Source organism: Schistocerca piceifrons, chromosome 3 (assembly GCF_021461385.2).
Source record: "Schistocerca piceifrons isolate TAMUIC-IGC-003096 chromosome 3, iqSchPice1.1, whole genome shotgun sequence".
Classification (NCBI taxonomy): domain Eukaryota; kingdom Metazoa; phylum Arthropoda; class Insecta; order Orthoptera; family Acrididae; genus Schistocerca; species Schistocerca piceifrons.
Genome location: NC_060140.1, coordinates 638,363,717 through 638,379,154, shown reverse-complemented (window position 1 = coordinate 638,379,154; position 15,438 = coordinate 638,363,717). Strand labels below are relative to the sequence as shown.

General features: G+C 42.1%; 1 protein-coding gene across 1 annotated transcript in view; it reads left to right on the top strand.

The window, feature by feature from the left end:
- The window catches only part of LOC124788913 (pickpocket protein 28-like), a gene marked incomplete at its 5' end in the record, with an annotated part of 101,898 nt that overhangs the window by 11,826 nt on the left and 74,634 nt on the right, over positions 1-15,438 (top strand). The window contains one exon of the mRNA XM_047256195.1: positions 7,571-7,774. Within this exon, the coding sequence (XP_047112151.1) occupies positions 7,571-7,774 (204 nt within the window). The remainder of the gene's footprint in view (positions 1-7,570; positions 7,775-15,438) is intronic.

Genomic DNA, 15,438 nt, shown 5'->3' with positions numbered 1-15,438 from the left:
CATCTATATACTAGAAGGTAAGAGAAGCATACCACAGAAGTATTTTTATATATATAGTAGTAGCTGAGTAGCACTGTGGTGTAGTGGTTATGATACTAAACTACTGCATGGAGGGTCGTGAGTTCAAAACTCATATGGACTGTACAATTTTAAATTATATATTATGATACTAAACTGTTGCATGGAAGGTCGTGAGTTCAAAACTCACCTGGACTGTACAATTTTAATTTCTATATTCGGTTCGAGTACATTCTAGAAGTCTCCACAAATGTCAAGAATCATTCTACTGGAATGTTCTGCAGTTATATATATACTGTACGTGGTCTGGCCGGAGGCAGTTCGCTCCGCGCTCTTGAATGTGCAAGTGCTGAATAAACCTTCGTTAATTGAAGTTAGTGTTCGTCATTCATCTCCTTAAACCTTCTTCTACGTGTCATTATTCTGTTGGAGGCGCTGAGTACACAGCCCTTAGAATTCATCGTCTTGCAAGAGTGTAGTCATGACGTCATTCTCGGATGGGACCTTTCGAAAGCTTCTCAGGCAATTATAGATTGTGGTCTTTCGAAATTATGCTAGACGAGATGAGATACAGTGGACAGGAAGATGCGTATCAGAGTGTGTGGAGACTATGTGTGCTGGATGAAGTGATCATTTCTGCAGTCAGTGCTAGAAAGGTAACTGTCATGTGTCACACTATGCATCAACCCATGGATCTTGTAGTGGAATGGCTGGCTCTAAGCACTACGGGACTTAACTTCTGAGGTCATCAGTCCCCTAGAACTTAGAACTACTTAAACCTAACTAACCTAAGGATATCACACACATCCATGACCGAAGCAGGATTCGAACCTGCGACCGTAGCGGTCGCGCGGTTCCAGACTGTCGCGCCTAGACCACTCGGCCACTCCGGCCGGCGAAGTGGAATGTAAGAGAAGCATACCATCCCAAACACTGTCGTCTCGTTTAAGAAGGGATTTGTGAATTGTGGGTAGTTAACTGTCGCCGAGAATAGCAGATCCTTCCAAAACGCATGTGCGGAGCAAACGCTGAGCCGTTAACTGCCGAACAGCTGAGCGTCATAGAAACCTCTCCTGCCGAGTCTGTGGGTGAAATTAGCGCTACCACTACGAGACAAGATCTTTTAGCTCGACTATCACCAGATCTCGCTAAGGAACATCACAAGAAGCTACCTGTTATTCTTCAAGAGTTCTCTGAATGCTTCAATCCACAGGTGAAGAGCAAATTAGACAAATCGACGGTGAAGCACCGGATTAGCACTGGAGACCATCAACCGACAATCCAGAGAGCATACCGTGTGTCAGCAACGGAACGTTGAATAATTCGCGACGAGGTAGACAAAATGATGAAGAATGACGAACACTAACTTCACTTAACGAATGTTTATTGAACACTTGCACATACAAGAGCGCGGGGCGAACTGCCTCCGGCCAGAACACATACAGTATATATACAGCTGCAGAACATTTCAGTAGAATGATTTTTGACATTTGTGGATACTTCTAAAATGTACTCGAACCGAATATAGGAATCAAAATCGCACAATCCACGTGAGTTTTGAACTCACGCCCCTCCATGGAACAGTTTCGTGCAATAACCACTACACCACGGTGCTACTCAGCTTCTTCTGCGACATTGCTCCGCTCTTAAGAGAACAGCCTCTCGGTGTTACGTCGTCCTGGTCCGGGAACGCGTCATTGGCCCTGCATACTACGACTTCTGATGACTGATTCTCGCCATGGCGGTGATCTTCTTAGGACTTCTTTTGCTGCTACGCTCTTCGTCACCTTTCCGCTTGTTGCCTGTCGCTGGAACTTCGAATTTCTCCTGGGTTTGCAGGATCCTTATAGGGCTGCATTCGAAGGACGTGGACCGATCTCTGATTTTTCGTCGTCTTGTGTCGGGGTCGAAATCTTCAAATTCATACGTAACATAAGATAACTGTCTTACAACCTTATAAGGTCCAAAGTAGCGCCTGAGGAGCTTCTCAGAGAGACCAACCTTCCGAACAGGAGTGAAGATCCAGACGAGGTCATCAGGCTGGTAGACAACAGGGCGGTGGCTCGCGTCATACCTTCGGCGATCGTTTCCTTGAGCCTCCAGCGTGCGGAGTCGAGCTAACTGCCGAGCTTCCTTAGCTCTGAATAACGTGTGACCATTCGCGTTGCCCTTCCCTGCGTACATTCCCCGGTTAGTACTATCTGGTATGGGTCCAACACACTGGAGCAACACTCTAGAACCAGTCGCACGAGTGATTTTTAAGCAATCTTCTTTGTAGACTGATTGCACTTTCCCAGTATTCTACCAATAAACTGGAGTCTACGACCTGCTTTCCCCAAGGCATGACCTGTGTGATCATACATTTCACATCCCTACAAAGTGTTACACCGAAATATTTGATTCCAACAGTGACCCATTGACATTATAGTCATAGGATACTACGTTTTTTCGATTTGTGAAGTGCAAAATTTTACTTTTCTGAACGGTTAAAGCAAGTTACCAATTTCTGTACCACGTTGCAATCTTATCAAGATCTGACTAAATATTTATGCAGCATCATTGAGATAGTACTTCACTGCATCATCTGTAAAAAACTTGAAGTTACTATTAATATTGTCTGCAAGATCATTAACGTACAACATGAACTTCCCTGGGACACACCTGATGTTACTTCTACATCTGACGATGATTCTCCATTCAAGATAACATGCTGCATTATTCCTTCAGAATCTAGGTTTACCACTGTTTAATCAAGTCTGGTTGCTATTCATGCAACCCAATTTGACATTTTAGTTTCCAGTTTTTCTTTTGCTTTATTTAAGTGACGCAGGTGATGTAACAATTCTAATAATTGTTGAGCGTAAGACCATCTTTTCCCAACTAATATTTCCATTATTTCACATGGAAATCTAGTTATTAGTACTTCTGTTAAATGTATTTTATTTACAGTTTCATCCATACACAAAGTCTGATTTTGGTGGTATTCAACAAAGTTTCTGTCTCCGTCTCAACTGTCATTGTATGTTTTATGGTCCAAATAACCCAAATTTGATCCTCCTTTGTAGGTTACTTGACCAATACTTTGCTTTAAATGCATGATAAAAATCACCAGTCCTTCTCTTATACTAACGAAATTAGACCTAAAATCAGTTTCTTTCCATTGTTGACATTGCCTTAAATTTTTCTTCATTTTTGGGTTTTGCAGAACCATCACAAGATTCTTATATATAGATAACTTATCAAGTGCAGTTATGTTATGTCAGTTTGGTTGACGAATTAACAAATCGCATTTTCTACAAACGTTATTTTATTGCGTGAAAATGTTTTGTGACCATATTTGGATTACTTATAGTTAGTTTCTAAATATTCATTCTGATCTTTACTTACAGGTAGCAAATTTTCACTATACATAATGCAATGTTTCTGATGCTACTGTCAGTCCAATCAGTGATGATGTCCACTAGTTATCACATCAGTTTGGCGCCATATCTGAACTTCGTTTACTCTCTCTCTCTCTCTCTCTCTCTCTCTCTCATTCCACCAACCCACGCCCCTCCTCTTCTCTCCCTCCCTCTTCTCTCCCTTCCTCTCTTCCCCCTCCTCTCCCTCGCCCTGTGTGTGTATGTGTACGTGTGTGAGTCTGTATACGTATACATATATATATATATATATATATATATATATATATATATATATATATATATATATGTGTGTGTGTGTGTGTGTGTGTATGTGTGTGTGTGTGTGTGTGTGTGTGTGTGTGTGTGTGTGTATGAGAGAGAGGAGAGAGAGAAAGAGAGAGAGAGAAGAGAAGGAGAGAGTTTGTGTCGTCTGTCGTCTTCTCTGTGCAGTTCCTTTATTATGTTACGTAGTGCGTCATGGTGTAGTGTAGAATGTATAATGTGTTTTTCTACAGTTAACGTATTCTGTATGTAGTAGTCGTCGGTTTATCGTATGAGCTGTGGCCAGATTTTAATGTTTTTGAATGTGTTTCTACATTTGTTGGGTGATGGTTGTGTTCTACTAAGTGGTCAGGAAATGTGCTATTGGAGCTACTACATTTTAGAGCTCAGTAGTGGTCTGAATACCTTGTTTTAAAGTTCCTGCATATTTATCACATGTATACTAACTGACATGAGTACCACAGAAGTTCTTATATTCCTCATCAGTTGAATTTATCTTTGGGTGTTTCCTTTGTTCTGAGTATTTCTTTGTTGTGTTGTTCTGTATCTTACACTACTGGCCATTAAAATTGTTACACTACGAAGATGACGTGCTACAGACACGAAATTTAACCGACAGGAAGAAGATGCTGTGATATGCAAATGATTAGCTTTTCAGAGCATTCACACAAGGTTGGCGCCGGTGGCGACACCTACAACGTGCTGACATGAGGAAAGTATTCAACCGATTTCTCATACACAAACAGCAGTTGACCGGCGTTGCCTGGTGAAACGTTGTTGTGATGCCTCGTGTAAGGAGCAGAAATGCGTACAACCACGTTTCCGACTTTGATAAAGGTCGGATTGTAGCCTATCGCGATTGCGGTTTATCGTATCGCGACGTTGCTGCTCGCGTTGGTCGAGATCCAATGACTGTTAGGAGAATATGGAATCGGTGGCTTCAGGAGGGTAATACGGAACGCCGTGCTGGATCCCAACGGCCTCGTATCGCTAGCAGTCGAGATGATGGCTGTAACGGATCGTGCAGCCACGTCTCGATCCCTGAATCAACAGATGGGGACGTTTGCAAGACAACAACCATCTGCACGAACAGTTCGACGACGTTTGCATCAGCATGGACTATCAGCTCGGAGACCATGGCTGCGGTTACCCTTGACGCTGCATCACAGACACGAGCGCCTGCGATGGTGTACTCAACGACGAACCTGGGTGCACGAGTGGCAAAACGCCATTTTTTCGGATGAATCCAGGTTCTGTTTACAGCACCATGATGGTCGCATCCGCGTTTGGCGACATCGCGGTGAACGCAAATTGGAAGCGTGCATTCGTCATTGCCATTCTGGCGTATCACCCGGCGTGACGCTATGGGGTATCAATGGTTACACGTCTCGGTCACCTCTTGTTCGCATTGACAGCCCTGTGAACAGTGGACGCTACATTTCAGATGTGTTACGACCCGTGGCTCTACCCTTCATTCGATCCCTGCGAAACCCTACATTTCAGCAGGATAATGCACGACCGTATGTTGCAGGTCCCGTACGGGCCTTTCTGGATACAGAAAATGTTCGACTGCTGCCCTGGCAGCACATTCTCCAGATCTCTCAGGAATTGAAAACGTCTGGTCAATGGTGGTCGAGCAACTGGCTCGTCACAATACGCCAGTCACTACTCTTGATGAAGCTGCATGGGCAGCTGTACCTATACACGCCATCCAAGCTCTGTTTGACTCAATGTCCAGGCGTATCAAGGCCGTTATTACGGCCAGAGGTGGTTGTTCTGGGCACTGATTTCTCAGGATCTATGCACCCAAATTTCGTGAAAATGTAATCACATGTCAGTTCTAGTATAGTATATTTGTCCAATGAATAACCGTTTATCATCTGCATTTCTTCTTGGTGTAGCAATTTTAATGGCTAGTAGTGTATTTAAAGTCCCTGTTTCTTTAAAATGTCGCCTAGTCTGTGAACTATTTTATTACTGTAGGTGAATAGGTGCCACTTCGTTTTGTATCTGACTTCTTGCGCTGTTGTGTCTTGTGTTTAGTCATTGTTTCTGTGTTGTGTTGTGTTGTTGTGTAAGAACTTATTGTTAAAGTGGTTTACTCGTGACCTGTTTGTTTACATGTATTTTGGTTTCAAAAATCATTAAAAGGACAGTATTCGGTGAGCCCACTGGCAGTCCTGCGCGTTGGGAATAAAATTCTTTGTTGAACTGAAAGTAATTTAGTGCTGCTATATTCCTAATAGTGCTTGTTGTTTTATCAATGTGTGTGTCTCGAGTGTTACCTTTTTGGTTTAGTCCTTTTGTGCTGACACAAATAAATTCAACAGATCAGGAATATACGAACTTACGTGCAACTCAAGTCAGTCACTACAAGTGTTACAAATACGCAAGGATTTTAAAACAAAGTATGAACACCGCAGAGTTATAAAAAGTAACAGCTTCAATAGCACTTTTGCTGACCACTTAATAGCCTACAACAGTCATCCAACCAAAGCAGAAACAGATTTAAAAACACTAAAATCCAGCCACGGTCTGCAATATAAACTTTCACTACAGGAAAACTTCCACATAGCATTAGCAGAGAGAAAACATATTATAAACGGCTACACTACTCTACGCAACTGCGCACTATTTAACACAGTGAAGGAACTGTACTGAATAGAGGACGCAAACATATAAACACACACAGACACACACACACACACACACACACACACACACACACACAGAGAGAGAGAGAGAGAGAGAGAGAGAGAGAGAGAGAGCAAGGGCAGAGTAGGTAATTAAAGTTTAAATTTGGTGCCAAACTGATGTGAGAACAAACGGACGGGGAGTGGGCACACGGCAGCAACAGAAACATTATTTCTTGTAAAAATAAAAAATTGTTACACGAGAGTGAAGCTTTCCAAAAACAGGCGTCGCATTTGGGTGTGTATTTCAAAAGCTACGAACAGATACCTCGAAAATGACTGTACGTTAATACAAAATATAGTCACGCAATATTTTCATCCAATAAAATGATGTATATAGATAAAGCTATTTGTTAATTCGCCCACAAAATTCACAGTAACATCACTGAGTTGCAGATGACAAGTTACCTGTACACAGTAATGTAATGTGGTCCAACGTAACCCAAAAAATGTCGAAAAATTTAAGGGTAGTGACAACAACAGATTAAAACTGATTTCAGGCCTAATTTTGTTAAAGCAAATATTAATGGTACTTAAAAACATGTTTACTACCTACAGAATTTATTTTCATAAAAGTTGGTACTGAAACCCAATAATTTTGCCTGCGAACACTGCTACTTCAAGAGCTTCGAAAGTAAATTGTGAGTAATTCAACGTTTAGCTTTTAGTAATGTTGTGGTTGGTAGGAGAGCCAACACCGTGTTACTAGAGGAAGCCGAAAGGCACGCGTTTTAGCTCACGCAGGCTGGTGTGAGGTCTGGAACAGAACAAGGAAATTAGAATTTAGAAAAAACGGACGTAGCTGGTGGAATACTTAACGTTAATCCATTATTGGTGAACGTCGCTCTTGACGGTACATGATTCACAGTATCAATAGTAACTGGTAACGGCGCCTTGCTAGGTCGTAGCAAATGACGTAGCTGAAGGGTATGCTAAACTATCGTCTTGGCAAATGAGAGCGTATTTTGTCAGTGAACCATCGCTAGCAAAGTCGGTTGTACAACAAGTAACTTCATTATCAACGGCCCATTAAACACTAACGAAAAAGAATAAGTCATGTCATATAGGTTGCAAAGAACACTGAATTGATTGTGCCTGAAATACATTGTTGTAGCTTTAGTGATTCCACTGAAATGTCTTTTTGCGGCACGGACATCTGCACGACAGTTGTTGCAGGTTCTTCTGGCTGCTGTCGTTTCTGCTGGCGGTGGCGGCCGCCACGTACTACATCACCATCCTGTACCAGAAGTGGGACGACCCCGTGATCGTGACGCTGTCCCCTACGGCCACGCCGCTCAACGTGCTGCCGTTTCCAGCCGTGACGGTGTGCAACATGAACAGGGCCAAGCACTCCATAGCCACGAGGATCATGGAGTCCCAGTACGTAACCCTTAAATATATTGAGTAAAATTTTCCACTTGCTCCCTACTAAGTTCTCAGAAAAAAAAGTCACCAGCTATTTTGAAAGTAAAAATAACAGCCGCCACCAACTAAGTGGTATGGATTGAAATGACCGGGAGGACAATTACACGGGAATCGTTTTATTCAGTGCGCCCGTGGATGTAGTAAAACGCGATGCCTGTTTCTTTCATAGCATATGGTATGAGCCACAAGGCAGATGCAACGGGGAAAGAAAAGTCAGTCAACGTCTTTGGCTTGCCAGCAGAAAGTGGCAGCCCATATCTACGTACAAGTAATTCACATCAGACAAGGAACAGAAAGATAGACAAGGTAAACACAGCCAAACGGTACGTGTTTATGTTCTTAGATAAAAATGACTTCGTTTAGAGATAGATGTTCCCACAGGGAATCGAAGCTTGTCCTTCTTGTAGTGATACTAAACGAACATTGCAAATGTAATTACATCACAGTCGCATCTGGAACTGAGGCAAGGAACATGCTGAAACCTGCCTAGTCAGTTGTCTGTGTACCTTGGGTGAAGAGACACGTGCTGTTTATCTCGGAGGGCTGGAGGGTGGTACGTCAACAGAAATCTCTCGTTATTGGCCCAGTAAAAATGTGTAGTGTCGTGTCCATCGCATACGGCAGGGAACCTTGCGGGAAGCTTGCGAACAATAGGTGATGCAAGATGGATAAGGTTGTGTGAAGTTATGGAAGTAGGTTATGTACGCAAGAGCGAATCGTTTGGTCGAAGTGGCAGATGTCTTGGATCACTGCAGCTATACCGAGGGAGTAAAAATTCGTCCGTGGCATTTTCGTTGGAACCATTCCGCTGTTAGTTTTAAGAAATCTAAATATGGTTGGCCTGAAGGGAAGGTCACACTCCTGGAATGCGAGTTGAGCGCCTTAACCACGGTAACAGTCAATTCGGTAGGACGATCACATTACCCAGTCCTGTTTTCAGGGATGGCAATCCTCAGGTCAATTGGTGTAAAATTATGACTTCCTGGTGTAATAAGTCTGCACGAAGAATCACACACTAACTGTATCCTGAGTTCACTGAAATATTCTGAGTTTGAGAACAGTCCACCAGGCATTCACTGACCTGGATGAGGTCTCAGACGACAGTGGTTGGGCAGTGATAATCTTCTATATGAAGATGTTTGTCCAGTCATGGCACAGCGAATCACAGATATTGGCGAACATCATCGAGATGCCATTCACTATGATGGCGCAGGTAGCCAAATACAATAAGCAAAGAGGCATGCCAAAACTTTTGGGAAACATTCCTGACACGTAGAGTAAGAAAGTGTATGATATGGACAGATTAGATTAGAGATTAGATTAGTAATTGTTCCATAGATCATGAACATGACACTTCGTAATGATGTGGAACGTGTCAGGTTAATAAAAGGTGTCTATACAATATTTTACATTACACAAAATTTTACATGACACTTAATATTTTTAATTTTTTTTTCTCTTTTTTTGGGGGTTGGGGAAATTACTCACTTACTATATCCAAAAATTCATCTAATGAGTAGAAGGAGTTGCCATTAAGAAATTCTTTTAATTTCCTTTTAAATGCTATATGGCTATCTGTCAGACTTTTGATGCTATTAGATAAGTGACCAAAGACTTTTGTGGCAGCATAATTCACCCCCTTCTGAGCCAAAGTGAGATTTAATCTTGAGTAGTGAAGATCATCCTTTCTCCTGGTGTTGTAGCCATGTACACAGCTATTACTTTTGAATTCGTTCGGATTGTTAATAACAAATTTCTTAAGTGAATATCTATATTGTGAGGCTACAGTGAAGATCTCTAGCTCTTTAAACAAGTGTCTGCAGGATGATATTGGATGAGCTCCAGCAATTATTCTGATTACACGCTTTTGTGCAATGAACACTCTTTTACTCAATGATGAGTTACCCCAGAATATGGTGCCATGCGAAAGCAGAGAATGAAAATAGGCGTGGTAAGCTAATTTACTCAATTACCCTAATAGCATAAGTAGCTGAACTCAAACGTTTCAGCACACCCTCATTGTGTTTTTTCCAGTTCAACCCCTCACCAATACATACACCTAGAAATTTTGAATATTCTACCTTAGCTACCGATTTCTGATAGAAGTCTATATTTATTGATGGTGTCATTCCATTTACTATGTGGAACTGTATATACTGTGTTTTGTCAAAGTTTAATGATAGCCCATTTGCAGAGAACCACTTAATGATTTTCTGAAAAACATAGTTTACAATTTCACCAGTTAATTCTTGTCTTTTGGGAGTGATAGCTATACTTGTATCATCAGCAAGAAAGTACCAGCTTTGCATCTTCGTGAAAATAGAATGGCAAGTCATTGATATGTATTAAGAACAGCAGAGGACCCAAGACCGAACCTTGTGGCACCCCATTCTTGATTGTTCCCCAGTTTGACAAATCACCAGCTTTTTGCATATTATGTGAACTGCTTATTTCAACTTTCTGCACTCTTCCAGTTAAGTATGATTTAAATCATTTGAGCACTGTCCCATTCATACCACAGTACTTGAGCTTATCTAGAAGTATTCCATGATTTACACAATCAAAAGCCTTTGATAGATAACAAAAAATCCCAATGGGTGACTTCCGGTTACTCAGAGCATTTAATATTTCATTAGTGAAAGTATATTTTCCGTTGAAAAACCATTCTGGAAACCAAACTGACATTTTATTCAATGTTCAAATGTGTGTGAAATCGTATGGGAATTAACTGCTATGGTCATCAGTCCCTAAGCTTACACACTACTTAACTTAATTTATCCTAAGGACAAACACACATACCCATGCCCGAGGGAGGACTCGAACCTCCACCGGGACCAGCTGGACATTTTGTTAAAACTTTATTTTTACAAAGGCATGAAACTACTCTACAATACATTACTTCTTCAAGAATTTTGGATAAGGCAGTCAGAAGAGAGATTGGTCGGTGGTCGTTGACGTCAGACATATCCCATTTTTTATGCAGTGGTTTAACAATGGCGTACTTCAGTGTGCCTGGGAAAATACCCTGCTTTAGAGAGCTATTACGTAAGTGGCTAAGAATCCCACTTATTTCTTGGGAACAAATATTATCCTGCTGGAAATGCCATCAATTTCATGTGAGCTTTTATTCTTGAGAGAGTTTATTATCTTCCTAATTTCAGAAGGAGAGGTGGGTGGAATTTCAATTGTATCAAATGGTGTAAGTAAGGCCTCTTCCATTAACTGCCTTGCTTCTTGTAATGAACATTTAGATCCTATTTTCTCTACAATATTTAAAAAATGATTATTCAAAATGTTTTCGACTTCCGGCTTGTTGTTTATCAAGTTTCCATTCGCTTTGATGGTGATGACGTCATCATGTACTCTTGGTTGCCCTGTCTCCTTTGTAATAATATTCCAAATTGTTTAGATCTTGTTATCAGAGATATTAATTTCAGACATGATGCACATGCTTCTGGACTTTTTAATAACGTTTCTTAATGTAGCGCAGTAGTTTTTATAATATTGAGCTGTTTCTGGGTCATTACTCTTTCGTGTTGTTAGATACAGTTCCCTTTTGTGGTTACAAGATATTTTTATTCTTTTAGTAAGCCAAGGTTTTTTGCATGGTTCCTTCTAATTAGATTTAACTACTTTCTTGGGGAAAGAGTTTTCAAATTCTCTTAGGACACGGGTCCTAAAACGCTTTATTTCCATATCTTAGCTCACTTGATGCAAGGGGCAGTCAAATGAAAACGAGACAGATGGAAAAAATAAGTAAACTGTTTATTATGTCAAAATTATTCGTTATAACTGTTAACTGGCAACTGAGGGCTAGCCCACAAGTTGCTTCAGATACAGCTGGGAAGCCTTTACAGTAGTGAAGATCAGTACAAAGGCATCGATACTTTTAGGAAAATTACCATTGTCGGTTGGAATAGTTGCTCACAGTCTATATGCAGTAGTATGAAATACAGTATACAGACAAATGCAATCAGATGGTATCGCATTTGGTGTTATTAGTACAGTATACACTGATGTGAGAAAAAAGTTGGGATAGCGATATCCACATATACAGATGGCGGCAGTATCGCCTACACATGGTATACAAGAGCGGTGATTTGATAGAGCTGTCGTTAGTACTCAGGTGCTTCCTGTCAAAAGATTTACGACGTGACTATGGTTGCACAATGGGAATTAATATCCTTTGAACGCGGAATGATAGTTGGTGCTTGACGCATGGGACATTCCATTTCGGAAAGTGTTAGGGAATTCAACATTCCGAGATCCACAGTGTCAAAAGTGTGCCGAGAGTAGCACATTTCAGGCACTACCTCTCACCATGGACAACACAGTGGTCGAAGGGCTTCACTAAACGACAAGGAGTAGAGGCATTTGCGTAGAGTTGTCAGTCCTAACAACCAGCTCGGCCTGAAATAATCGCAGAAATATATGTGGCACTTGCGGCGGACGTATTCGTTAGGACAGGTTGCGAAATTTGGCGTTAATGGACTGTGACAGCAGACGACCGATGTCAGTTCCATTGCTAACAGTATGACTTCGCCTGCAGCGCCTCTCCTATCGTGACCATATCGGTTGGACCTTGACTAGAAAACCGTGGTCTGGTCAGATGAGCCCTGATTTCAGTTGGCAAGAACTAAGGTAGGGGTTCGAATGTGGCGTAGACCCCACGAAGTCATGGATCCAAGTTGTCAATAAGGCGCTTTGTAAGCTGGTGGTAGTTCCATAATGGTGTGGGCTGTGTTCAAAGGGAATGGACTGCGTCCTCTGGTGCAACTGAACCTATCATTGACTGGAGATTGTTATGTTCGGCTACTTGGAGACCATTTGCGGCCATCCATAGACTTCTTGTTTCCAAACAACGGTGGAATTTTTATGGATGACAGTGCATCATTTCATAACATTTTGCACAATTCGAGCGAATGTTTTGGCCACTCAGGTCCCCCGACATTATTTACATCGAACATTTGTGGGACATAATCGAGAGATCAGTTCGTGTACGAAATCCGACACCGGCAACACTTCTGGAATTAGGGACGGCGATAGAGGCAACATGATTGAATATTTCTGCAGTGGGCTTCCAACGACTCCTTGAGTCCATGGCACGTTGAGTTGCTGCACTACGCCGGGCATAAGGAGGACCGACACAATATCGGGAGATATCTTATGACTTTTGTCATCTCAGTCTATAACAAGACGTCAACGACTGGAGTGTCAGAGGATGGAATTCGGTATAAAGGCATTCGGCTCTGTGCGGTGTTAGTATGTGCACAGGTGCCTTTCCTGCAGATAGGAAATAGACACCATCAGTGACAGTGTACATAAACCACGACTGTGACATAGCCATGTGGTCAACATTTATTATGCGATGAAAAAGCAGAAATCGGTAAGTAGAAGGAAATGGGACTCCCTAATTGCCAAATCGCCAAGAAGATCAACCGTTCAGGTACAGTGATTAAAAATTTCGTTAGATTCGGAGCATGATATGGCCAAATTGGAAAATGTGGGAAAAGCAGAAAATCGAAACGGTTACTCTTGAGCAAAGCAAGGGCCACAAACAGTTATTCCTCTCAACTTGTTGCTGGTTTACGTTCGTCGGTAACTACCAGACATGTATGAAAAATTTTATCAAATCAAAGCATCTTACATTCAAGAAACGACTGCAGAAACCTGCTCTGAGACAAACATAAAAAGGGTGAATATAAGTTTGCTGAAAAACATATATCGTAGACTTGAGATTGGGTTAAAGTTCTCTTCAGTGACGTGATACTGAACTTTAATAGCCCGTATGAATTTCAGTTTGGCTGGCAGGATCTGAGAACAGAGCAGGAGGTAAGAATGAGCAGAAATTTTGTTGGTGGAAGTATTACGATTTAAGCAGCCTTTTGCGGTAACGGTAAATTACGCTTTCCCTACGTGATCAGTAGAACGAACTCTAATATGTACACTTATAATGATGTACTAGAGACAGAATGGATTAGAATGTATGAGGACCTAGGGAACGAAAATTTAACGTTTCAACAAGATAATGCATGTTTACAGGTTTCTGTACAACAGAAAAGTGGTCTGAAGATGAAGATACCGATGTCTTACCCTGCCCTGCACGTAGTCTGGATCTGAACCCCGTGGAAAATATTTGGGGAATACTTGCAAGGCGTGTTTATCGCAATGGAAGGCAATTTGAGGTCGTACGAGGTGTGATTGGAAAGTTTTATGAATGGATCCGTTACTGCTTACTGGTTCGGCGGGCAGGTACACGGAGGGTGGGAGTGAGTCATTGCCTTATTCTCGAACGCCCTCTGATAGTAAACTGCATTTCCTTTATTCAGTTCGTTGTGCCATCTGGTTGACTGCGGGTCTGTTAGGGCTTGTTGCCGGATTCTGTCTGCGTGAAAATGGACGTAAAAACGTAGCAACGAGTTATTGTGAAATTTAATTTTAAAACCGTGAAATCAGCTTCTGAGACTTTCTTTTCTTTTCCTGTAGGCCTCAATCCTTCAGGAACGCAGGGTCGACCGTGTTAGTACGGACTTGGCAATGTTAGTGGCAGAGGGTGGCCGGATGCCCTTGCTGCCGCCACCGCGAACCCCCTGGGATGGAAGTAGTGTACCCCAGCTGTATGTGTCTAGTGTAAGTCATGGAATAGTGCGAACGTGTTCAGAAGTCTGTGTGTCGTCGAACTGAGGCAGAACGTGGGCACCAGCCCGGTATTCACCTAGCGGGATGTGGAAAATCGCCTAAAAACCACATCCAGGCTGGCCAGCATACCGGCCCTCGACGTTAATCCGCCGGGCGGATTCGATCCGGGGCCGGCGCGCCTACCCGAGTCCACGAAGCAGCGCATTAGCGCTCTCGGCTACCCTGGCGGTTCAAATCAGCTTCTGAGACTTACGAACTATTAAAAACAGCTTCTGGAGATTATTGTATGAGCCAGTCAAATGTTTTTGTCTGGTTCAAAAGATTTAAAAATGGCTACGAATCATTTGAAGATGAACCACAGTCCAGCTGTCCTTCCACCTCCAAAACGAATGAAAATGTGAAAGTTGGCAACTTAGTGCACTCTGATGGTAGACTTACTATTAGGCAGATGACTGACGAACTTAATTTAAGTTTCTATGCAGTTCAGTCAATTTTAACTGAAGATCTGAACATGCGTCGAGTGTCCACAAAATTCATTCCAAAAGTGTTGTCAAGTGACCAGAGACAATACCGACTTGAAGTGTGCCAAGAACTGATTAATCGGCCTAAAAATGACCCACATTTGTTAAATTGGGTTATTACAGGTTACGAATCGTGGGTATATGGATATGATCCTGAAACAAAAGTGCAGTCTTCGCAGTGGAAGATTCCAGGTTCACCACGACCGAGAATAGCACGGCAAAGTCTGTCGAAGGTGAAGACAATGTTGGTGATTTATTTCGATTCCAGCGGTATTGTCCGTCATGAATTTACCCCTGGAGGACAGACGATTAACCAGGAATACAACAAATATGTCCATGAGGGTTTGCGCGAAAAGGTGCAGAAGAAAACGCCTGCATTGTGGAAAGACAGGAGTTCGGTGCTGCACCATGACAATGCTCCGGCTCATCGTGCCTTCTCCATCATTTAATGTTTTACCA